Below are 25,074 nucleotides of genomic sequence, written 5' to 3' on the forward strand. Positions count from 1 at the left end.
TAAGCTAACGACACCTATAATTAAAAGGGCAAGTCGAAGGCACATACACCCTCACATAACTGTATTTATTTGCTTGGAGTTATGGTGAATCTTTTGATTTATTTTAATTCATGTTATAAATAGCAACTCCCCTGGGCAACATCTGATTGGGCATTCAATAATTCAGCAGAAGACTAAAGAAACAAATTCACTCAGTTTCCCCCTATTCTAGTATTAGAAAGGTAAGCTGGCTTCCTAAGTGCTACTTCAGGGAGCCCAAGGTCTTATATACATATAATTCCCTGAGATTTGATTTTGTAAAGTCAATTCCTCAGTAAACATTCTTAGGACTGCACCATAAACCTCATTCCACATAGTAGGATTAACTTTTAAATATGTACAAGATTGCATCGCATGTCTCAAAACAGTTTAAAAATCACTTGTGCAATCGAAGAAGCTCAAATAACTTTCTTCTTAAATCCATTTTCTGCAAGATCTGTTTGACTAAGTGCTCTATGTTGGCTTCTCCGAACTTGAATTAGTTTTATTAGTCTGGATATTCTTGCACAATCATTGAAACAATGTGCGATTTTGCAATGTAAGCTGAAATGTATTTTCTGTTCTTGATTGTTGAATGCTCAGCACCAAGAGAAAATGAAAATTTTGTCTTTCCCTCCTGTAGGCATTTTGCTAAGATTATTACAATGACTTTTATTATCTAAATCCTCCAGCTGCTAAATTAATTTATTAACAGAAACCTTCCATACATTAATCTTATTCTCCAATTCACTTTACAAAATCTCCACTTGCTTGTGCATTTTTCTCCTAAGAATCCTACTCACCAAACTGTCAAACAGTATCTATGTCTGCATAAAAGCTTTTGAAAAAGGATAAGAAATGGGGCCGGGGAAGAAGATATGTGACTCTGTCATCTTATCATCTCCTAAATCCCAAATAAAAAACAGTACATTATCTTAAACCCAAAACATTGAAAATGACCACTCCCCACCATTTTCGTAGAACAAATAATATAAATGCTACCAGGAATTGTACCTGAATCAGGCAACGAGTTCAGATCTGCACACAGCACCAGAGGGATGGAATTCGTATCTGCTGTTGGGCTTCCGGGCCTACCAGAGGCTTTCTCAAGAATGCTTTTCAGCTCAGAGACAAACATCATGGTTTGGACAAGTTTTACATCAGAATATTCAGGGTCCCAATGCATATGGGCATTTGCTACAATAAGGAGTTGGTTGTCCAAGGTATGAAGGGGCTTCAAACCTAGAGGCAAAGTATTACAGTTAAAATTGGGTTGATAAAATAACTTCCTGGGTACAGATGTAAGGTAAGTTCTGTTTTCTCTTATGCATATTTTACAGTGCAGCAACACTGCAATCACAGACAGGAAAAGACACACAGAGGCAACCTTTGGACAAACTATCACCTTCAATTTGCTAATGTGTGTGCTGTCTCCCAGTTACTATGGTGGTGGCCAACTGGACATATACAACCCTCATGGATATACCCCTTTACAAAAATAGTACTATTACATGATCCCAGCCAGCCTGCAAACCCAATGACGCCTCTGTATTGTCCCAGAGATCACATGGGATCTAGACCTCGTGGGCCATCCAGTCCAACCCCCCTGCCAAGGAGAAAAATGGCATTCAAAGCAACCCCAACAGATGGATTTTGAGTGGATTTAAGATGCCGTGAAAGAGACAAAGCTGAAGCAGAATGGCCTGCCTAGAAAAGTGTGCAATACTGATGCTCTACATGAGGAAGAGGGAAGAACTCATGCTCTGTTTTGAGAAACTGCCATTCCCAGTCTCATGCTTCCAGGAAAAGAGGATCTTGGTATATTCAAAGCCTGGAAAAGTTATTTTGTTGGACAATTGTTCTCATAATGCAGTACAAATAGCTTCCGGGATTGCAGGAAAAGCCTGGTGACGGGAGGTAGCCCATCAATTCTCTGATCTTTCTTCCTACTCTCAGTTTTGTGGACAGACTGCAATATCTCTGAATAAACACTGACACTAAAATGGCTTGGGTGTCTGTCACAGTAGTTCCCTATCACAGTGCTAGCATGACAGATGTTCCCTTGGTAATGTCCAGTTCAGCCCCTCAAATGAGTTCTAAGAAGGGCATTTATTCAATGATGATTTGTGTTTTAGAAGTTACTTCACCAAAATGATAGTGCTCTATTATGAATGCATTTGTATGAAAAGGAGTGTTGGAAGAGTTTTTAAAAAGGCAGCATGCAGCAGCCTTACAAAGCTTTAGATCTTTCTGTTGGAAATACAAGACACTCACCTGCCCCAAACAGTTCTTTATGCACCTCTAACACTACAGCAACTCCAATGTTGTCCTTTGTCATTACTCTGTTCAGCATAGCTTCCGAACCTTCAGAGTTTGCCATTGCCACTTGGTTGAACTCGACTGTATGCTTCTGCACCAATGTGAATCTGAAACAGCCCAATAACAATATCAGAGTGAACATAAATATATAAATGACATTTATTTTTAAATACTTTCCAAATTCCTATTTATGAAAAGGAAAAAAAAATGACTGCTTTAAACCCAAAGCACATCCTTTCTGTGTTTTTAAGTTAAGCAAATTCATCTCATTCCCATGTACCAATGCAAAACCAGATGCTAATCTATTAACTGCTTTGTTGCATGGTTTGTTGTTTGAAACAAAAGCAACCAAGTTACCAAGCAATTATGTTTGTTAATCATCACTGTTATGGCAGTGATCAATGTTTTTGGCATTTATATTTTTCCCACATCTTCCTCCTACCTTGGCATAACTGTAAATGTATGCCAAACATGCTATTCATCTGGTGAAAGGAACCCAAGTCCACAAAGACTTATGGCATATTAAACTTTATTAATCTTTAAAGTGCCACTGTTTTTGTAGCAACGAACTATCATGGTTAATCTCCAAACAGCAACAGCTTCTTACTTTTCTGTTTTGAAGAATATTGCACAACCATCCACATGCTTTCGCTCTTGCTCAGACATGATTTTGGCACGTGACTTTGGAGAGAAAAATCCATCGTATCCACGATCTTTCAATGCTGGCAAAAAGAGGGTGAAGTATTGCTCAGTTTCTACTTCCTGGAAATAAAGAATCAATTGTTAATGCCGGGCTGAAGAAAACAGATAAAACAGTGGGACAGTGCCTTTCTTTTTTAGTGCTTCGGGCATGATTATAATGATGCGCAAGTGGAAGAGATCTGCTGTATAAGTTTCTCCCATATGGCCTCAGTTTCTTGTTTTAAATCAGTGATTCCCAAAGTGGGTGCTACTGCCCCCTGGTGGGCGCTGCAGCGATCCAGGGGGGCGGTGATGGCACCTATTAGGACATGGGGCAGGGCCAGGGGAAGGGCAGGGCCTCTTTTCAAGTGTCAGAGATGGGGCTGAGCACCTGAGGCACCTGTTAGGACACAGGGGGTGGAGCTAGAGGAGTGGGCGTGGCTTCTTCCCAAGATCCTGAGACAAGGCTGAGAATCTATACCTCTCCTGAGGCGCTTATTGGGACACAGAGGGTGGAGCTAGGGAAGGGGGTGGAGCCTCCTTCCAAGAGCCCGAGACAGGGCTGAGCCTCTATACCTCTCCTGAGAGGCCTTTTAGGACTAAAGGGAGGGGCTAGGGTTGGGACGGGGCCTCTTCCCAAGACAGGGCTGAGCCTGTTTACCTCCCCTGAAGTGCTTGTAAGGCACTTGGGAAGAGGCCCCGTCCCTTCCTCTAGCCCTGCCCCCTGTGTCCTGAGATAGAAGCTCAGCTCTGCCTCAGAGCTCGTAACTTCACCCATCCCAGTCCTGGCCGCCCGTTTGTGGCCCACCCACCTCCCCCTCCCAGCCCTGCATCTTGGACTAGGGGAGAGGCTCAGCCCCGTCCTCTTGATCAGGAGCCATGCCCACCCCCTCTAAGCCACACCCCTTTTCAGGGGGCGCTGAGTAATATTTTTTCTGGAAAGGGGGCGGTAGGTCAAATACATTTGGGAACCACTGTTTTAAATTATAGCCAGCACCTTCTTCAAGATTAATCCTAAAAAAGTTTCAACACCTAAACATCTAAAATAACTGCCTATTTTGTAGGGTACGAAGAGCGTAATAGTATGTAGGGAAATAGATTTGTCATGTGCTAATTTTGATTGAATACCGTATTTCATCAATTTTATAACACCACTGATTCTAAGATGCACACTAGTTTGAGTATCACCACCAACAAAAAAGTTATACACACACACACACACACACACACACACACACACACACTAGAGTCTCACTTATCCAAGACTCGCTTATCCAAGCTTCTGGATTATCCAAGGCATTTTTGTAGTCAATGTTTTCAATATATCATGATATTTTGGTGCTAAATTCATAAATACAGTAATTACAACATAACATTGCTGTGTATTGAACTACATTTTCTGTCAAATTTGTTGTATAACATGATGTTTTGGTGCTTAATTTTTAAAATCATAACCTATTTTGATGTTTAATAGGCTTTTCCTTAATCCCTCCTTATTATCCAAGATATTCACTTATCCAAGGTTCTGCCGGCCCATTTAGCTTGGATAAGTGAAACTCTACTGTGTGTGTGCGTGTGTGTGTGTATATGTATGTATATGTGTGTGTGTGTGTGTGAGAGAGAGAGAGAGAGTGTGTGTGTGTGTGTGTATATATATATATATCAATCAATCAATCAATCAACAATGAATCTAAGACATTATCTGTGCCAAAAACTTTAGAACTGAAACTTACTCAATACATTTGACTCTGAACATGCCAATCTGCATATTTATAAGTGTATTTTTAATGAACGTCTAATGTAATTAATTTTAATTGAATTGCAATGTATTGTATTATTTTTATATATGTGTTTTTATTGTAAGCCGCCCTGAGTCCCCTCTTGGGTGAGAAGGGCGGGATACAAATGCTGTAATAAATAAATAAATAAATAAATAAGACAAAACCCATTTCCCAAGATGTTTCTATGGAAAAAAGTGCATCTCAGAACTGATGAAATACAGTATTTGCTCTTCTTTTTCTTAAATTAAAAACAGGCATGAAAGCCTGTGTGTTTCACAGAGAACAATAGCATGAGAGATCTATGATAATGCCCAAGGATTGTTTCTGGCATTTTAAAAATGGAATTGTACAGGTGTAGTCCCATTATTTTTGGATAGAAAATAATTACATTTTTACAATTACCTGAAGGCTAATGATATCTGCATCCCAGTTTACAATTTCTTCCATTATTCCCTTTTTTCTGTATTCCCAGTTTAATGCCCAGGACGGGCAATAGCCGTAGAGCTGTCGAGTGGCATATTTATCACACAACACATTGTAGCACATGACAGTAAACGAAGCTAGAAGGGAAGAAAAAGTAAATTACTGGTGAAGGATAACCATTTTCTAAAATACTCTAGAAAGTTTGTTATAACCATTTTTCTTCAAGTGGACCCTTATTTTGCATATGCTAAAAACACAATTACTGCCTCCATTTGATTTTATGGCTGCTTTACACAGGCTGAACTCAAAGTATATGCCAAGAAAATCACATATCATTGGCTTGTGTGTCCAAGGGCTCTTTTTTAAAAATCAATCAGCACTTCAGAGTGCTTCTATAATATGTGTCCAGATCATGTAGTTTGAAATATACATACAGATAAAACCAGAGGCTATTATCGTATTCTTAAACCAAATAAAACTCTAGCCAATTAAATAATTAAAGCAGATAAGATCAACTAACTCAAGCATATTATACTCAAAAAGTACAATCATACATTATGAATTTAACTTGAGCTTGCTCTAACTTGAACAATTAACCGCTCAACATGAGCAGTGCAACATTAGAGGGCAAACACATAAAGGGTTTTCTTTTCTTACTATGCCTCATTTATGAAGTAGACACACATTCAGCTATGAGAATACTCCTCTGAAAATCCACTGAAAACATGGTTATGATCAATTACACAAACTAGGGCTAATTCTACACTGACATATAAAATCCAGATTGTCAGCTTTGAACTAGATTAAATGGCAATGTAAACCTGTGGATTATCTGATTTGATAATCTGGATCATATGACTGTGTAGGGTTATATCGGGTTATATTATATGTTATATTGACAACAAACTAGTTGTCCCTGCCTTTTGTAATAAAACCACTCACACTGCGGAGGGTATTTTACATATCTTAACAGCAATGTAAGCAATAAGATTTCTCTATCTTTGTACTGCAGTGTTTTCTGGGCTTCTTTGTTTATTAAATGCTATTCCATAGATTTTTGAGGTCTACATGCATTATAAGTGAGTGCCAAGGTAAATATTTAAAATGTACTAACTAAACTAAGCACATACTGCACTCCTCTCCCCAGAATTCACTCAATCTATATTGTAGACTTAAAGCTTTATCCACCATGGCTCAATGCTATTGAATCATGGAAAGTGCAGTTTTAGAAGGTCTTCAGCCTTCTTGGCCAAAGAGTGCTGGTACCTACAACTTCCAGGATTTCACAACATTGAGGCAAGACAGTTAAGTATTGTCAAACTGCATTAATTCTACAGAGTATATGCATTCTAAGACTTAGTTTGGTAGCAGAGTTAATAAGGCCTCTTAAATAAGGTAATCTCCTGATTAGCACAAGGGAAAAGGAGCACAATATCTGCGCTTAACTCTATTCCCACCATCATAGGAAAATCTTTCCCAGCTGTTTCCTAAGAATTGCTGTTATAAAAGTTTTATAAATGTATCAAATTAGACAACTTGGATAGCTCTCCCATTGACAGCATACCATACCTCAGGGTTTCTGCCACTTCAGACCTTTAACCTGCTCTTCTTTGCTGCTGAGGCAGCACAAATCTTTGGTGGTCTTTTGGAGTCCCTCCAAATTTGACTTTATCTACTGTCATCACCCTCCAAAACCTTCAAACAAATGTTCTATATTTGTCTCAAAGCAAAGTTAAGTTCCAGATATAGAGCAGACAGACAACTCTCTTTGCAAAATGTCAAGTGTCTCTATACATGCATACCTCTGTTACAAAACCTAGAAGTTCCATTTTATAAAGATCTTAAAGATTGTCAAGCAACCCCTCTTTCTCTCTTGTTCTCTATATGGAAGGTTTTTTTAAGCAGAAGCAGCAACAACAACAACGGGAGCTTGGTGAAGGAGGGATGGAGAAAAAAGACTGTTGGTCTCTGATTGGAGTGGATTTTCTGCAGTAAACAATTCAATAAAGCTGGAAAAGAATCAGATTTTCCTTTAGCCAATTCTATTATAGCAGTGCATGCCTGCATACAAGAGGCAAGATGAACAGCAGCTTCCTCCCAGGGACAACAAATAATGCTCTCTCACCAGCTAAGTGAAGCATTTAAATATTTGTGTGTGTGTGTGTGTGTGTGTGTGTGGCTGTCTGGTTACCAAAATGAAAATCATGAAAAACTTGGGAGGGTCCTGTAAGAAAAAACTACCCCTAGATTTCAGACAAAGCCTTCAAAGTGTCTCTAAAAGTTCAAAATGAAAGACCTGCTGGTTGTGTCTTTCATACATAGATATATTTATTTTTTAATTTAAAAGTCTATTGACATATGTTCAACTGTTCTTCATGTGGTGCTTTAGGAACTTATCCTTATTATTTCCATGCTATTTCTGCCTCTGGTACTAAATTTTGTTAAAGAAGCAGTGTTCAAGAGTTCATCTGCTTTCTCAACTGAGGTACACTTGTACTTTTGTATTTGTCAACAAGGCTGAATAAAATATGACAAATAGGACCTTAAAAGTAATACAAATAATCTCATTGATGCAAGTTTCTTATCCCTTTTTGCAGTTTTTTTCAAGATGCTTTTTACAACTAGGAATTGGGATTCTTTCAAAAGAAAGAAAGAAAGAAAGAAAGAAAGAAAGAAAGAAAGAAAGAAAGAAAGGTCTACACGAAGGAAAGGTACTAAGAATGCTGCTTTGAATTAAGATTACTGATCCATTTAGCTCACTTATCATCCCTGACTGGCAATAGGGGCTAATCTAGAGTTCTTCAGACAAGAATGAACCAGGCTCAAGTCTGTTCCCAAAACTGAGCAATGTTCAGAGTGGAACAGTGTCCTAAACCACTGCTATTCACTCTGGTAGCCTGAGCATGCAAGCCAATGGCAGCTGGTTTACAGAATGTTTCCAGGAAAGAAAGAAGCAGTCATAGCCAATGGGCACATGCGTGGCACCTGTCCCTGGCAAATAAAGGGGAAAATGCCAGTATCCCATATCAGATAGCCTGAGAAATACCCGTTCTGCACAATTCAGTTGCATCATATAAATCTGCTCTTATAGCACCTTATTGAAAAATAAAAAGTCAGGCCTCATAATTACCTGAGGGCAAAATTTGGTCTCTTTCTTTTAATGTAATCCATGGCCTTGGAGGCAGTTGTTCTGGATGAACTGAAATGTTAAAGGTTTTTGATTAGCAAGGGTTAGAAACTGCAGAACATAAAAGCTAAATCTTCAATAGTCATATCCCACTGTGGTACAGAATTTGAAGAAGATAAAGGATAAAGGAATCCGTTGTCCTTAGATACAGACCCACCTGTTCATCGGCAATTCATTTCCTTATCAGTTTGAAACCTTAGATTTACTGGGATTTCCAATCACAGAAAGAATTTAACTATTATTTGGGAACAATTACACTCAAATACACACAGTTTCTCCCCTTCATATTAATATGCAAGGAGAAGTTAAGAACACCCATATTTTGGAGTCAATTTTGTACTGGATTAAGTAAAATCTGTCTGACACAACAGCAAACATAATCCAAAAAGAACTTTCAGAGGCCAGGGGCTTCATGACACTAACAGGAATCTTTGCAATGTTTATTGTTTACTATGTTACCCTCTCCATCAAATGAATGTTTTTACACCAATGTTGGCAGCTGCAAAGGGTGTTCAGTACTAGCATGCAAAATTGCTCATGGTGCAGATGTGGCATGGAATAAACAATTCATACCAGGAGTCCCAAGGAGGTGAAATGGTTTTCAGGGACAGTCGTACCATGCAAATTTAACGATAACTCAAAAGCAGAGTTGCCACTTTGTTCCCCAGTGCTAAGACCTGCTCTTCAGCAAGCTGTTCTGAGCATGATAGCCCCGATATGCATTCCTAACATGAAATTCTCTCTTTGGCTTCCTTCATTTAAATGAGAATGCACAACACTCTGTCCTCTATATCATGGTGGACTGCAATACCACACAGCTCACTAGGGCTGATGGGAGACAGAATCTAACATTATTTCAGGATTCCAAGTCTTAATTTATTTATTTATTTATTTATTGGACTTGTATACCGCTACTCCCAATTTGGCTCGGAGCGGTTTACAAAAATAGATAAAACAATACAGTTAGCTTTAGATAACAATAAGAACGGACATAGCCCCAAGTTATCACCCTTCGAAGGCTTGTCGGAAGAGAAAGGTTTTACAGGCTTTCTGAAAGGCAAGTAGGTCTCGGGTAGTTCGAATTTCAAATGGACAACTGGTTTCAGAGATATTAGCTCCTTCCAGTGAAGAAACTTAATCAAGAAATAGATGAATCACTCACCGAAATATACATATCTATGTGGACATCTGAGATTGGTTTCCTCATATACAAGCATCTCCCTGACTTTCCCCAGACACAGAGAAAACAGTCTTCGTTGATTAGAGCTTCTAAAGACTGGGACATACATTAGAGTTCCAGTTATCTGACATAAACGGGAGGGCCAAATGTCGGATAATCGGAACTGCTGGATACTAGGGAGACCCTATTATCCCTCCCGGCAAGCACTCATTTTAGGGAAGCCCCGTGCATGCTGCTGCCTAGCAACACCGGGCTTTTTCAAAGGGGCGAGTGCTTGCCGGAAGGATGAGCCTCATCCCTCCAGCAAACACTCGGTTTAAGGAAGCCTCGTGCGTGTTGATACCTAGCAACACGCACTGGGCCACTCCAAAATGCCAGGCCTGGCACGTCGGATAATATGGTAGGTCGGATAACCGTAAGTCAGTTAACTGGAAGGCACACACTGTGCATGCACACACATAGATATGCTTTCATAATGAGGATATTAATTTTTCTAAGAAAAAGAAATTACCTGCTAGATTGTCAAGCATGTAGTTCAATAATTTCCGTGTCCCATCTGAGTCCTGGTACAGGCTGAGAATATCTTGTGATAAAGGATTGCCTGGAAACAAAGGTGTTTACCATCAGTTGGTGGAACCATGTACAATGCTCTTCTTTCTAATCAATTAGTATTAGTTCAGTTTATCTCTAGAAGTGGGAAACAAAGATAAATGGACTACAATGATCTGGAAATAAAGTCCGAATAAAGAGCTGGTGGGAATAGGGCACATTTAACCAGGAAGAGAGCTTCTCCTTATAAACAGCCACTTTCAATTTGAAGGGCTGCCACACAGAATACAGGGTAATTGTCTTTTACTGCTTCCAACCAACAGATTTAAATGTTAAGAAAGGAAATTTGAGCTAAATATTAGGAATACGTTCTCCATAATAAGTGGTGTTTAACAAATGAATTGACAACATCAGGGATGGTGGATTCTCCTTTGCAGGAGCTGTTTAAACGCAAGCTGGATAACAATCTGTTAGGTTGCCTTTGGCAAGATATTACACTAAGTGCTCCTTGAAGCCTCCTTCAACCCTGTGATTCTTTATTTTTAGTATTTATATCCTGACTTAGTATTTATATTCTAACCAAGCCTCTCAGAATTGTAAACAAGCTAACATAGGACATAATATTTGTATTCCTAAGCAAAATACTTCACATGGATCAATGAACCAACTGTGAAGCTGGACATAAAACTATGAAGTTCTACTCTAGTATAGCGAGAGGAAAGCAGAAAGATGAGTTGACTCATGCTTCAGCTCAAGGCCCCTTCAAACAAAATCCCTTTATAGAATTTTAATTCTCCAGACTGTAGTCAGGATGAAACATTAAAACAGCCAGTGAGAGAAGCCCTCTTTTCCCCTTTCTTTTTAAAATAAAAATATCCCTCAGTTAGGAATACTACTAGGTTTTTATATAGTTGCAGCTGCAAAATCCCCAAATATTTTTTTAAATACTTCAACTTGCTTTTGCCTTTTTTTCTACAAGGTAACTTCCCTGGAGATGATGGGGAAGAATACTCTTTGAGGGACATTTTCACTCCTTACCTACTAAGTCCCTCCCCATCTCGCACAAAATCAAGACTAAATAATTCAGCCAAGCACAAGAAACATTAGTCTCTTGTAATACTAGACTCTAGGATAATGCAATTGTGCTAAATAATGGGAATTTTACAACAGTTAACAAATATTTGAGCATACTACATATATGTAGTTATTTGCCTTTACAAGAGAACTGGGGATTCATGGGGAATAAGGCTTTCAGTGACTAAAAGTCACATTTTTTTTCATGTCAGGAGCGACTTGAGAAACTGCAAGTTGCTTCTGGTGTGAGAGAATTGGCCATCTGCAAGAACATTGCCCGGGGACACCCAGATGTTTTGATGTTTTACCATCCTTGTGGGAGGCTTCTCTCATGTCCCAGCATGGAGCTGGAGCTGATAGAGGGAGCTCATCCGCACTCTCCCCGGGTTGGATTCGAACTGGCAACCTTCAGGTCAGCAACCCAACCTTCAAGTCATCAGTCCTGCCACCACTGTGCCACCAGCGGCTCCACATAAGTCACAATGGTTATATATTAGTAACACTGACTGGGAAGTATGCTTCTAAAATTAGTTGTTGGGAGACATGAGCAGAATGATGTTATTACAATTCATGTCCTGCTTCCCAGAGACCAATCTGTGAACAGAATACATAAGCCTTTGGCCTGATCCAACATGTCTCTTCTTACAGGAGGAAAAACGTGATGGTTTATCCTTCAATTCAGGATGATTTAAGCTTCTTCTGTCTATTGTTCTACCCTGGGAATTGTGTCAAATGTACATACGTTATATGTGCGTACATATGTTCTGTGTACGTTATAGAGCTTTATGTTATTATTTGTTTATACAACACCAGAGTCAAGTGTAAAGATAACTTCAGACACACGTAGGAAAAGCATCTGTTGCTGTTTTCAAGAAGCTTCTTATCTAAAATAAACAATGGAGAAACAGCAGATGTGGGGAATAAAGAATATGAGCATATGTTGTTCTGTGTACTTAAAGGATGACTACAGAAATACAGTTTTAGCAAACAAATCAAAATAGGAATTTAACAGAAATTTATGAATTTCTTCACTGGGATTGAATCTAGAGTTCCTGACCCCTTGAGAAACTTATACAGGAAGAAAAACAGCATGTCGAACTTTACTACAAATTGTAGTGCACATTTTGAGAATTGCACAAAGGTTTCAGCAATTGTGCTCCCTCTGCAGTAAAAACACTATTTTATTACACAGAGAACTATGCAGTTTTCTGAGAAAGAAACCCACACCTCCGCCTATATATATATATATATATATATATATATATGTGTGTGTGTGTGTGTGTGTGTGTGTGTATGCTAAATACTTGGGGAAATTGGGCAAAATACAAAACTGAATTGCACATTATCCCCCTATACAGGGTTGAGCATCATCTTATACAGAAGGAAAAAATGCTCAGGCCAATACAAACTGCAACTATGCATGGTTTTCATAGAATCATAAAATAGTAGAGTTGGAAGAGACCTCATGGGCCATCCAGTCCAACCCCCTGCCAAGAAGCAGGAGCCCCCTGCCAACTTTGTTGCACAAAGTTACTGTTTTTATGTAGAAGTTTAGATCAAAACAAAAGAGTATTACAAAAACAAAAGGGAAACAAAAACACAGTTCAAGACTTTTTAAACTATTCATTCTGAAATTTAAAAAAAACCATGGGCTAAAAACACATGTCAAGTATTTCCTACAATAATTCTCCATAATCCATAAGATATATTAAGATAACTCAAGAAGGAAGAAAGGGGCAAGAAAATAATAAGGGAGAAAGCATTTGGTATTATGTATTCATGCATAAATTCACAGAATATCCTTTACCTTTCAAACCTAGTGTCTGCAGCTGGAAGAGCCGTCCAAGTTCATAAGGCAAAACTCGTAACAAATTGTTGTTTAAAAGCAATTCCCTAAAACATGGGGGAATAAAATCAGCTTAGTAAAGTTATTTTAAAAAGGATTTACATATTTTGTGTTCTGTTTTTCTTTAAAAACACATTCATCAGCTTAGATATTCTTCTGAGAAACAGGTAGCAAAATCTATCCTCTTCATGCTGTTTCTTTATCAATGCTTCTCATTTGTTGGTGATAACAAGAGCACTATAAAACAGGCATGGACAAACCTTGGTCCTCTAAGTATTTTGGACTTCAACTCCCAGAAATCCCAGCCAACTTACCAGCTATTAGGAATTGCGGAAGTTGAAGTCCAAGACACATGGAGGGACAAAGTTTCCCCATGCCTACTATAAAACATTAGTATTGCAACTGAAAATGCAGCCTCATAGTCAAAATTATGCCAAAAAGATAAGCAAAAAGCCCTCTAGTTATAAGAAAGGAAATGCCTGCATCAACAGCTGAATTACTTACAAGCTGAAAATCTTTCTTCAAATATTTTGGGGGACACAACTGACTTCTCACCTGAGAGATACCATGTTTCCTAGTTCTGCTGGTAAACTTCTGAGTTTGTTGGATGAGAGATCCAGGTAAACCAGATTTTGAAGCTTGGCGATATCAGGCGGAATGCGAGTCAGATAATTGTCATTGAGGTGGAGAGCAGTCAAGTGCGTTAGCGACCAAAGTGATGTACTTAAGCTCCGCACTCTACCTAAAATGAAGACCACGTAAAGGGTGTTAAAAGTTCAGGCAGGTTTGTCTATATACTTCAATAAGTACTGACATGACATAATTTTCCAAGAAAGAAATACTGATACCAAATGCAGCTGAATCAATCATTCCGTTCTCTCAACCCACCTACAGAACCTATTATCTCAACATCAAAGGTGATTGTTTTCTATAAGTGTGGGTTATCTGTCTCCCAATTATGTGTTAGATTAAGTTGGAAGGCAGAAGCAGCAGAAAAAAATACTTTGCAACAATAACTTTGAAATGAAGCTTATGAAGCTTTGGCTTATTAGAAATACAGACATCAGTTAGACTTTAAAGAATTTCTAATTGCAATTTTAGGTCACAAATGGAGAAAGGGCTGATATATTGTTGCTGCTGCAGTTGTCCACAAGAACTCAAAACAAAATGAAACTATATTTCAATCTTAAAATGTCAACAAAAACAAGTAAGTCTGTGTCATCACTAGACATCACAAATTATTAAATAGAACCCTCCTCAAATCCCTTCACCAAGAACAAGCCTTATCAGAAATAGACCTGGAACAGAATTCTCTCTTACGATCATTTAAAATTTTTTTTAAAAAATTCCAGAAATTTTGAGAAACTGGGAGACATAATATGTTTTGGCAAATGAATGTGAGTCAATAATCCTCAACACTTTCCTTCCCTCCCCGAAATAAATGTGAGCTATAATCCATCAAGGTGGTCTCCCTCACCTCCATATCCTTTATGATTCTGTAATTATTAACAAAGTTATATTGATATGGAAACTACTCATATTTGAAACTGAATGCAATTATGTGTATCATTGTACAAATTATTTCTTAAAAGGATTTCCCCCTATTCTCAACATTCTGTCTGTTCTTTCTCCCTTGTAAATTCGTGTTTCAAATTCTTTCCTCCCTACCATAATTGTAGACAGTTCACAGATAATATCTACCAGCATCTTGAAGCATTAAGGTTTCAGGCAATCTGCATGAGCTTGCCAACAAAGACTTGTTGAGCTAGTAATAATTACAAGTATCTGGCTTCAAGGAAATCGAGAAACAAACAGCCCACTTGACCTGACAGACGAGTCATTATCTGATAACTCACCCGAGATTTCCAATTCTGCCCAATGGGACTTCTTCCCATTGGCTATCTCCTCTGCTGACATGATGGTGTAAATTCTGCGAGGATCTGGAGGGTCATATTTTTCCTTTGGCATCCCTGTTAGTCTGAAAGGTAAGCCATATCATTATTACAACATATGAACAAACAGATAACAGATCAATAAATAATCTACTGGGACAGAAAATTTAACAGAGGCAGTATTTGCAACCAGATCTATTTCAACTAGTCCCAAACTAGCATCAATTCTTTATAATGAGGCACAGAACTATCCAGATCATATAAAAAGGAAGAATTTGAATGCAGGTTCCTGATTTTAGCAGCAAAAGTCACAACGTGTGGAAGAGCAATGCAGAGCTTCCCTCACATATGGTTGGCCTCTTACAGGTCTCTCTTCCTAAACTTCTTAACTGAGTTCAGATATCAGAAATGACCTCAACTGGACAAAAGACATTTGGAAAAGTGTTTTGAACCCCTCTCTTGTCCATTGGTCAAAATGTAAGAACACTTCCCAGACTGATAAGGTAACTTGGATAACTACATGCTTGAAATAAACCAAATGAAGCCCTCCTTTTGTTCTGAAGCTGTATTTTGTATACATACACTATATATCTATATCTAAATACATTATGATAGATCAAGTCATCCTCTTACATGCCATGTTTGAGAATTAAAGCTTAATTTATCAAGGTTCATGATTTTCCATTTTCTGTTATGAACAACATAAACTAAAGGGATAAATTTGTCACTCAAAAGATGGGGCACAATCCAAATAAAGTAAAAAACATATGTCCTAGTTTATAAATCAAGGAATTCAAGTTTGAGAAGGTGGCAGATAATGAACAGCAGTGGTCATCAGCAACAATTATGCTAGCAGGCAAAGAAAATAATTCCTTTACGATAATGACATAAATTCTCAGAAAATAGAAGTTCTATTTCTTTTTTACTTAAAGCTGATCAAGGGGAAAACCCAATTAAAGTGAAGGAATGCTGGCATCATGACAAAAAGTGTAGTAAAGATAAAGTGTAACTAGGACATATTTAGAACGATTGAAATCAAGAATCCTTTTCCTCTTTTCATATTGGTTAATGCATATTATTTTTTAGAACAATAAAAACCCCAAAGATCAATGTGGCTCCTATTCAATAGCCATAGGTTGTCTTATAGCCTACCCCATGTAAATAAGACTTTGGCTGTTCTGGTCTCTACTTGTCTCTACTGGTCTCTACTTTCTCGACCCTGATTTCAAAGTCTAACATATAAGATATATAACCTATATATCTTCTAGACAACCAGAAGATATGGTTGTGTCTTTGATTTTTTAGTACATATTTAAGATGTCCTTCGTGAAAACTATTCATTGCCAATGCGATCATGCCAACATGCTACTGCATTTAATCCTTCCAGATGATATCAGACAGTCACATTATTTATGGAGCCCTGGCCTATGGATAAACACAATGCAAGAGCTACCTACAATCTACAGAAATATATAAATATATAAATGCTAGAAAATTGATAGAAAACAAGGTTCTAGTATATTAAATGAATTGGAAATGAGTTTCCAGTTAACCAGTGTTATGCAGAGGGTGGCCAGTGTCTCCAGACAGGTCCCTATTTATTCTTACTGCCTTGAAGTTAACATTCCTTTTCAGGCTAGTATAAACTGCTCTTTTCTCCAAAAATTCATCTTACAAGCAAGTCCTCTTAAAGAAACACAAGATACCAGATCTCCCTCTCTTCGCCTCCCCTTTCTAGATATCTGCTATGTTCTACAAACATATTTAATTTGAAGTCCAATTTTAGTGGGTTTTGCTGCCATGCAAGTATTTGGTGCTTTGAGATCTTATAGCTACAAGTCTGAAAAGGAGATAGCATTTGACCCCTTGGTGGAAAATTTTATGGAAAGTTTCCCAACGAATTTCACTATGACAAGCTGCCACTGACAAATAATGTACTCTTTGAAAAATCACTATGCATACACTCACAACAAACTATGTGCACATAATTTAAGATTAGCAGTGGACACCATTTGACAAAGATATGTGATATTTTTATTAGAAGACTGACATTTAGAGAGTCAATTTAGCCCAAGGTCAGTCTAATGATTAATGATTGTAGCCCCAGGTTACATATATGCCTGTTTCTCGACACCCTCACAAAGATTTTGAAAGACTCTATAAAACGTTGACCTTATTTGACTAAAACAGATCCAAGAGACCTTACTACAAAATATCTTTTTCAATAGCTGACATTTGTACTTAAATGAAGACAAAACTAAAATCCATGCTAGAAGACATCCTTGAAAAACACAAACTGCCAAAATATTTGCATTCTGGGATGAACACAGTTATGGTATATCAAGACGAAAACAGTACAAGCAACCCTTTCTAACATGTTGCTGTGATGCAGGAAGAAGTGGGAAACCTAAACAAATAATCTTTCTACGACAGCATCTTATAAGTTTTCTATAAAAAATAAGGAAATATATACCTCTGTGAAAATACCACTTTCTAAAACTTGGTTCTTTATTCAAGGCTTTAGGTTCGACAAATCTCGGCCTGATAAGGCTGAAAGGCTCTATTATAGTGCACCTGGTGTTTAATTGTTCTACAGTCATTTAAAAATTGTAAACTGTTACATGGTTTCACAGTGTTTAAATATCCACATGGAGATCTTCTGATATACAGCAAGAAACAAGCATTTTGACAAATAAATAAAACAGCAATAGCAACAGACACAAAAAGTGTCTGTAGCCATGAGTCACATTTCTCCAGAAAAGTACCAAGAGCTTTTAAAAAAAGTACAAAAAGTTTCCTACATATATATGATCACAGTACATTTATCAAGTGATATTTATCCTGCTCCTCTCCTACAACTCTGTAGCATGCTTTATGTCATGCAGAACACTGTCATTTTATTTTAGAAGACACAGTAGCTCGATCAGGGGGCATTCTTTTTATTCATCTCACCTTACAGCTACTAACCACCTTCTTAAAAGCACTTTTGTCACAGAATGTTCAGTCTCTTTTGGAGCTGTGTGCAAGAGTACACTCTATATATAGTACAGACAGTTTCTGGAACCAGATCATAAATAAGAATGATGGGGATATGAAAATGGAAGGTCTGTGGCCCCTGAAATTAACAGCTGCAGACAAATAGGGGGAGTTGTGTTCCCAGCCATCCTTTCTCCCATTTTCCAGCCATTACTAGCATAAAATGTACAATATTATATTTAGGGATCCTCTGTTTAAGAAGACAAAATTAGCTCAGCGGCAGAGCATTTGCTTTGCATGTCAAGGGTTATTGAATCAATTCTGCCTCTCTCTGTTAAAAAGACCTTGGGGCATGGTGGGAAAGACCTCTGCCTGACATTATGGAGAACTATTACCTGACAAGAGTATAAAATACTGGACCAGGCTGAGAGTCAAGTGTCCTTTTTGGTGTTGTTAACTGTAAGTCAGGTCAATTTCAACTCATGGCAACCCTAGGAAACAACCTCCTCAAAGTCACCCGCTCAGGTCAGAATTCATACCCCTCAGTTAAACAGATCAGTGATCTCAGCCTAAGAAAACTTCCTACTTTGGTTGCTTTCACAACTGCTGTACTACACAAATACATTTAGATATTACACTGCTATATTTAATAGTAATTAGGTTTGAGACATGATGAACCTTGAGTACAAGGAGAAGTAGAATAGTTTTCTTTAAAATATATATATAAATGTTTCACATTCCACTTCCATGTATGTTTAGCCACATGCAAGTTTTACAGTAACCAGTAAGTCATTCTTTCATGTCAACATGGTACAGTTCTGTGGCCTTAAGCAAGCCAGTCAGGCTACAAGACTGACACTTATTAGTTCTCAGCCCAGTTATTGTTAGCGTGAATCCTAAAGACCCCAAGACAGTTATTTATAAAAAGTCTAATTAGAAATGCCCCTTTCTTAGAACTAAATCCCAACACTTTTCTAAATCCACAAAATCAGAATGAGATTTTAAATGCTTTCCAAATGAAGGAAAATGTTAGTACTTTCAGAGCCATGGAGAAGCAAAAGGTATTTAGCAGAACAGCTGCAGTGCTCATTACAAAAGCATCACGCAGCCGCCTACAGTCTTTACACACGCTACATCTAAAGATGAATATGCAAAACAAAAAGATACAAAGTTCTGGGAACATGCAAAGCAGATTTTTCTTCCAATACAGGAGCAGCAGACAACTATTTTCGGATGTATCACTGAAGTGAGCCAAAAGAAGACTCTGAAGCTTAACTAATTTTGTAGTTTGCCATTGAAGTGTGGCCCCTCTGTCTTAAATGACATTAGAACTTTAAAAGGTATAAGAGTATCAACTCTAGAATAAGTACAGTTACAAAAATACATGGACAATTTATTTGCTTTCTAAATAAGCAAAATATGGATCAGTTATTTGGTTTCCACAGCTATTTACACAACTGCAACTTGGTGTGCCCCATAAGTGTTGGGCTACATTCATTATAATGATTCAATGTCATGTTAGCTGAAGGTGAGAGTTGTTGGAAAATGTAGTTTGAGTCTTTCCCAGGCAGCTAGCTGGATAGGCGTGAATAGCCATTATTAGAGATGAATAATAATTTGTTAGATGTTCTACAAGCAACTGTTCAGATAATTAAACTGATGAGGATATTCTTGCTTCTAAAAAATGAAGCCAACATGCTCCTTTGTACCACTCCAAAAGAGACATCTGTCAACATAATTTACATAAATACATATCCATATTCCACAACATCTTTTATGAAATCAGTCTTCTAAACACTTTTAGAGAACTGTGACCAAGGATCAATCCATATAACCCTTTCTTTCCTCCATAAAGCAACTTCTCTAATAGTTGGGATACTTAAAAGACTAAAATGGATGCCTCATTTAAATAATACCATCCCTATACCACGTCAGATTTCCCTTCTCATCTTGCAACTGTGCGAATGGTTGAGTGTCAAGACTAATTGTTTTGATCAAAGGATACAGGTCACCCGCTTTGTATCTGTGGCAATATGCATGCTAGTTAAAGTCCTGAATAGGTATTGCATCTAAAGCTAAATTGTTCTGTCTAATATTTGTGAAATGGAGTCAGACAAATGACAAGTTGTGACAGAATCAAATAATTATTATAAATGTACCCATGTCAAAACTTATTCTATACTGTCAATCCTCTGAAATAGGTGTATACTTCCTTTTTTCCTTGCCTGGCAGAATATGGGATTTTCAGCATTTTAGCTGGCTACTTTTATTAACATTTATTTAATTTTAGTATCTTAAACCATCTGGAATATAGACACCATTGTTCACAGAAATCCTTTTGTTGAGACTCCTATGCATTTCAGGTGGCAAAAGCAACTGATAACGTTTCCTTTTAAAAACACCTACCTGAAAAGTATCTAATGAAGAACATGAGTCTATGAAAATATGTGCCATAAATAATTTTCTCTCTATGGAACCACGAAACTATAATTCTTCACCTTAAATATTGCACCAATTTCCCCTCTAACTTAAAGAAAGTAAGCAAGATCAGACATGGGCTTAATGGAACTTTAAAATGAGAAGTTATGCATTACAATACTGAGTGTGTGTGTGTGTGGCCTGTAGGCCCAAAGAGCCCGCAACTGCCAGGACTTGCAGGCGAGTGCCGAGTGCCAAGTACCATCTGCAAGCCCTGGCAGTCACAGGTGCTTTGGGCCTGGAGGCCACAGACACATGAGAGTCTCTTTCCAAGTTACTGTGTTGAAAAGTACATGGGGCCCTTGCTACACATTTAAAAAGATAATGGAGCCTGAAGAAGAGCCAAGGGTTGCAAAAACAGCATCAATGAACCACAGACTGCATCTTTCTTATCCAGATTTAGAGATAGTTTATCCCACCAACCTTAACAACTAAAATGAATGCTGAAGACCCCGAGAATCAGTGAAATAGTGAGACCCTCTAGCCATAAAACTGAGGGGAAGGGGAGCGTGGGAATCCCTCCCATGTTGGTCAATTGGACAAAATTTTCATTCATTTGGATGAAAGAATAAAACAGCGTATTTGGAAAGGCCCCATTTCCGGAAGCAGTGCTCGAAAACGAAAACGGTGCCATATGAATGAAACAAATAGAAACGGATAGTGATTCTACACAAAAGCGCAAGACTAACTGAAAGTTTCATGAGTAGGCCTGCTGGAAGGGATGGATCTTTAGTTGTTTATTAAATTCCAACATCTCATTCAGCTGTCAGAGCTCTTCTAGCAGTTCACTCTAGAGTCGGGGGGGGGGGGGCAGTCAATAAAAAGGCCCTCTGGGTTACAGTCGCCAGTTGGGTTCTGGCTGGTTGCAGAAAGTGTCCAGATGACCTTAGTGTCCTAAAGGGTGGATTGTGCAGGAGAAGGTGATCCTGTAGATCAGGGGTCCCCAAACTAAGGCCCGGGGGCCGGATGCGGCCCTCCAAGGTCATTTACCTGGCCCCCGCCCTCAGTTTTATAATATAATATTTTTATATCAGTTTTAATAATATAATATATTGTATATACATATAATATTGATAATGATCTTATGTTATACAATATAATACTAATAGTAATACCATATAATAATATTAATTGTATGTTATATATTACATATTATATAATAGCATAGTGGTATAGTTCAATACAGTAATATATAATGCTAATATTGTGTTATGCTAATAATATAATATATTGTATGTACATACAGCTGCTCTGAGTCCCCTTCGGGGTGAGAAGGGTGGGATATAAATGTAGTAAATAAATGCAGTAAATAAATAATTAATTTTAGACTTAGGCTCGGCCAAAGTCTGACATGACTTGAAGGCACACAACATCAACAACAACAACAACAACAACAATCCTAATTAACTTGACTATCTCATTGGCCAGTAGCAGGCCCACACTTTCCATTGAAATCCTAATAGGTTTATGTTGGTTAAAATTGTTTTCATTTTTAAATATTGTATTCTATTGTTGTTGTCATTGCACTACAAATAAGATATGTGCAGTATGCATAGGAATTTGTATTTTTTTTTCAAATGATAATTCGGCCCCTCCACAGTCTGAAGGATTGTGGACCGGCCCTCTGCTTAAAAAGTTTGGGGACCCCTGCTGTAGATAATCTGAACCCAAACCATGTAGAGTTTTAAAGGTCAAAACCAACACTTTGTACTTTGCCCGGAAACCAATTGGCAGTCAGTGGAGGTGACTTTAATATGGGTGTATATGCTTACTCTTAGATGTTCCTGTAACCAATATACATATGTGGCTGGAGTTTAGGGCACCTTTTCTAGCCCCTTCCCCATGTGGGGTGAGCAGAGCGGATCCTAAAAAGGGCTGCTCAGTCATGGATACAGCTGCTGAACTACTCAACTGCCTCGGACCTTGAGGTAGAACGACTGAGTCCATATCCACCGCCCATGTGCCAGTCTGTGACTAGGGGCTTCCAGATTTCACAGTCCTGCCCCCGTCGCCACTTGCTGATCGCCATGGGACTTTTGTTGGTTTGTTTTTATTTTTCTTGGAAGACGCCTGTGCGTGTTTTTTTTTAATGTGTGGAGGTCGGTCGCACGGCCGGTCAACACACAGTCTTCACAGAGTGAGGTCCCAGCAGTGGTGTGGCTTCTCAGTCTGTTGCAGCCTTCTTCCGTTGCAACATGTACCATGTTATCCTCCGCCTGCTCCGCCGTTGAGGTCTTTGGATTATTATTGGTCTGGATCCTCCCCTGCGGCCACTCTTAGGAGTGCATGACTCCGGTGGTTGTGCCCGCAGGTTTATCGGAACATGTAAGCCCCCTCACCATGACAAGGTGACAATCCATCGAGGGAACATCCTGCAACTCCTCCATGATGACATGATGGCAACAGTCTTGGACAGCAACAGCTCCCAAAGTGACCCATTTAATGTGGAATCAGGTGTCAAGCAGGGATGTGTTATTGCCCCTATCTTATTTTCCATCTTCATCACTATGATACTTCACCTTGTTGATGGGAAGCTTCCCACCAGAGTGGAAATCATCTATCGGACAGATGGAAAGCTATTTAACCTCAGCAGACTAAAAGCCAAAATCAAGGTCACCACAAAATCTGTTATAGAACTCCAATATGCCGATGACAACGTAGTGTGTGTGCATTCAGAAGAAGACCTACAAGCCACTCCTTCGCAGAAGCATACAAGAAGCTCGGCCTCTCACTGAACATTGAGAAAACCAAAGTGCTCTTCCAAAAGGCACCAGCTAATCCCTCTGCAATGCCAGGAATACAGCTTAATGGTGTAACATTAGAAAATGTTGACCATTTCCGCTACCTTGGCAGCCACCTTTCCACAAAAGACAACATCGACACTGAAATACAACACCGCCTGAGCTCTGCGAGCGCAGCATTTTTCAGAATGAAGCAGAGTGTTTGATGATCAGGATATCCGTAGAGATACCAAGGTGCCATTGTCCTCCCAACCCTGCTCTACGCCTGCGAAACGTGGACGGTCTACAGACATCACACCCAACTCCTGGTGCGTTTCCATCAGCGTTGCCTCAGAAAAATCCTGCAAATCTCTTGGGAAGACAGGCGGACAAATGTCAGCGTGTTTGAGGAAGCAAAGACCACCAGCACTGAAGCAATGCTCCTACGCCATCAACTCCGCTGGACTGGCCACGTCGTCTGAATGCCCGATCACCGTCTCCCAAAGCAGCTACTCTACTCCGAACTCAAGAACGGGAAACTTAATGTTGGTGGGCAGGAAAAGAGATTTTAAAATGGGCTTAAAGCCAATCTTAAAAACTGTGGCATAGACACTGAGAACTGGGACGCCCTGGCCCTTGAGCGCTCTAATTGAAGGTCAGCTGTGACCAGCAGTGCTGTGGAGTTCAAAGAGGCACGAATGGAGGGCTTAAGGGAGAAACGTGCCAAGAGGAAGGCCCGTCAAGCCAACCCTGACCGAGACCGCCTTCCACCTGGAAACCGATGTCCTCACTGTGGGAGAACATGCAGATCAAGAATAGGTCTCTTCAGCCATCGACGGATCCATCCCCAAGATAGCAAAGACGGAGGACCATCATCCTTGAACTACAAGGGATCGCCTAAGTAAGTGGCTGGAGTTACACTGAAAAATGTACCTGTTCCGACTTACAAACAAATTCAACTTAAGAATAAACTATCTTGTTCATAACTTGGGCACTGCCTATATATATCTAGAGAGAGAGGGTGGGAGGGAGCAAACAGAATTAAGGTTTCTGTGTTATATTATACTAGAAAATCCAGAACTAGGGCTGGTCATTGTAGCCAGCATTTTTCTTTCCTTTCCAAAGCTGTTAAGTGCATCAGTTATTAACACTGAGGAATTATACCAACAAACCAGCTCCTATCAACACATCTCATCGCTGGCAAGATAAACTTTGGGTTACACTGCAACTTAATTAATCCATGGGAAAAGTGAAGGCCCTTGAACTGCTTTCTAGAAACAATTCTGATATAGAAGATGCCAAAGAAATTGAAAGCTAATACAAGATATTTATCGTATCAGAAGCGAATTGAGAGTACAGTTGTAATGTATTTGAAAACACAAAGTTAAAAACTTGACATTATACTAAATGTCCTTTGACCACTAGCTGGCCACATGGAGTGCCTCTGTGTTGCTATAAGAAGGTCCTCAATTGTGCATGTGGCAGGGCTTAGACTGCATTGCAATAGGTGATCTGTGGTTTGCTCTTCTCCACACTCGCATGTCGTGGACTCCACTTTGTAACCCCATTTCTTAAGGTGGGCTCTGCATCTCGTGGTGCCAGAGAGCAGTCTGTTCAGCACTTTCCAAGTTGCCCAGGAGAGTCTCTCATTCGGTATCAGCCATGGGTTGAGGTTCTGGGTTTTAACCTGCCACTTTTGGACTCTCGCTTGCTGAGGTGTTCCTGCAAGTATCTCTGTAGATCTTAGAGAACTACTTCTTGATTTAAGGTGTTGCCATGCTGGCTGATATCCTAAGAGGAGATGGACCGGAGATGTCACTGCCTTGGCCCTTGGCCCTGCCTTGCTGGCTTCTACTTCCTGGCGGATGTCAGGTAGTACAATGTCAGCAATACAAGATGGAAATGCTCTTGGCTTGAAATACCACTTATGGTACTCCAAACGAAATTGCA

The 25,074-nt window shown here is 39.0% G+C and overlaps 1 protein-coding gene across 2 annotated transcripts in view; it reads right to left on the bottom strand.

Annotated features, from left to right (window-relative positions):
- cnot6l (CCR4-NOT transcription complex subunit 6 like) overlaps positions 1-25,074 on the bottom strand; it is a 53,048-nt gene that overhangs the window by 6,001 nt on the left and 21,973 nt on the right. Inside the window, exons 2-10 of one of the 2 annotated variants that reach the window (XM_008112137.3) lie at positions 14,915-15,036; positions 13,614-13,800; positions 13,020-13,105; positions 10,101-10,190; positions 8,353-8,421; positions 5,202-5,359; positions 2,945-3,099; positions 2,293-2,444; positions 1,033-1,260 (exon numbers count right to left, since the gene is read on the bottom strand). In XM_008112137.3, the coding sequence (XP_008110344.1) occupies positions 1,033-1,260; positions 2,293-2,444; positions 2,945-3,099; positions 5,202-5,359; positions 8,353-8,421; positions 10,101-10,190; positions 13,020-13,105; positions 13,614-13,800; positions 14,915-15,026 (1,237 nt within the window). In that variant the 5' untranslated portion in view covers positions 15,027-15,036. Of the gene's footprint in view, positions 1-1,032; positions 1,261-2,292; positions 2,445-2,944; positions 3,100-5,201; positions 5,360-8,352; positions 8,422-10,100; positions 10,191-13,019; positions 13,106-13,613; positions 13,801-14,914; positions 15,037-25,074 lie in introns of those variants that run through there. The other variant, XM_062981339.1, reaches the window with a different exon arrangement.

Source organism: Anolis carolinensis, chromosome 5 (assembly GCF_035594765.1).
Source record: "Anolis carolinensis isolate JA03-04 chromosome 5, rAnoCar3.1.pri, whole genome shotgun sequence".
In the NCBI taxonomy this organism is placed as follows: Eukaryota; Metazoa; Chordata; class Lepidosauria; order Squamata; family Dactyloidae; genus Anolis; species Anolis carolinensis.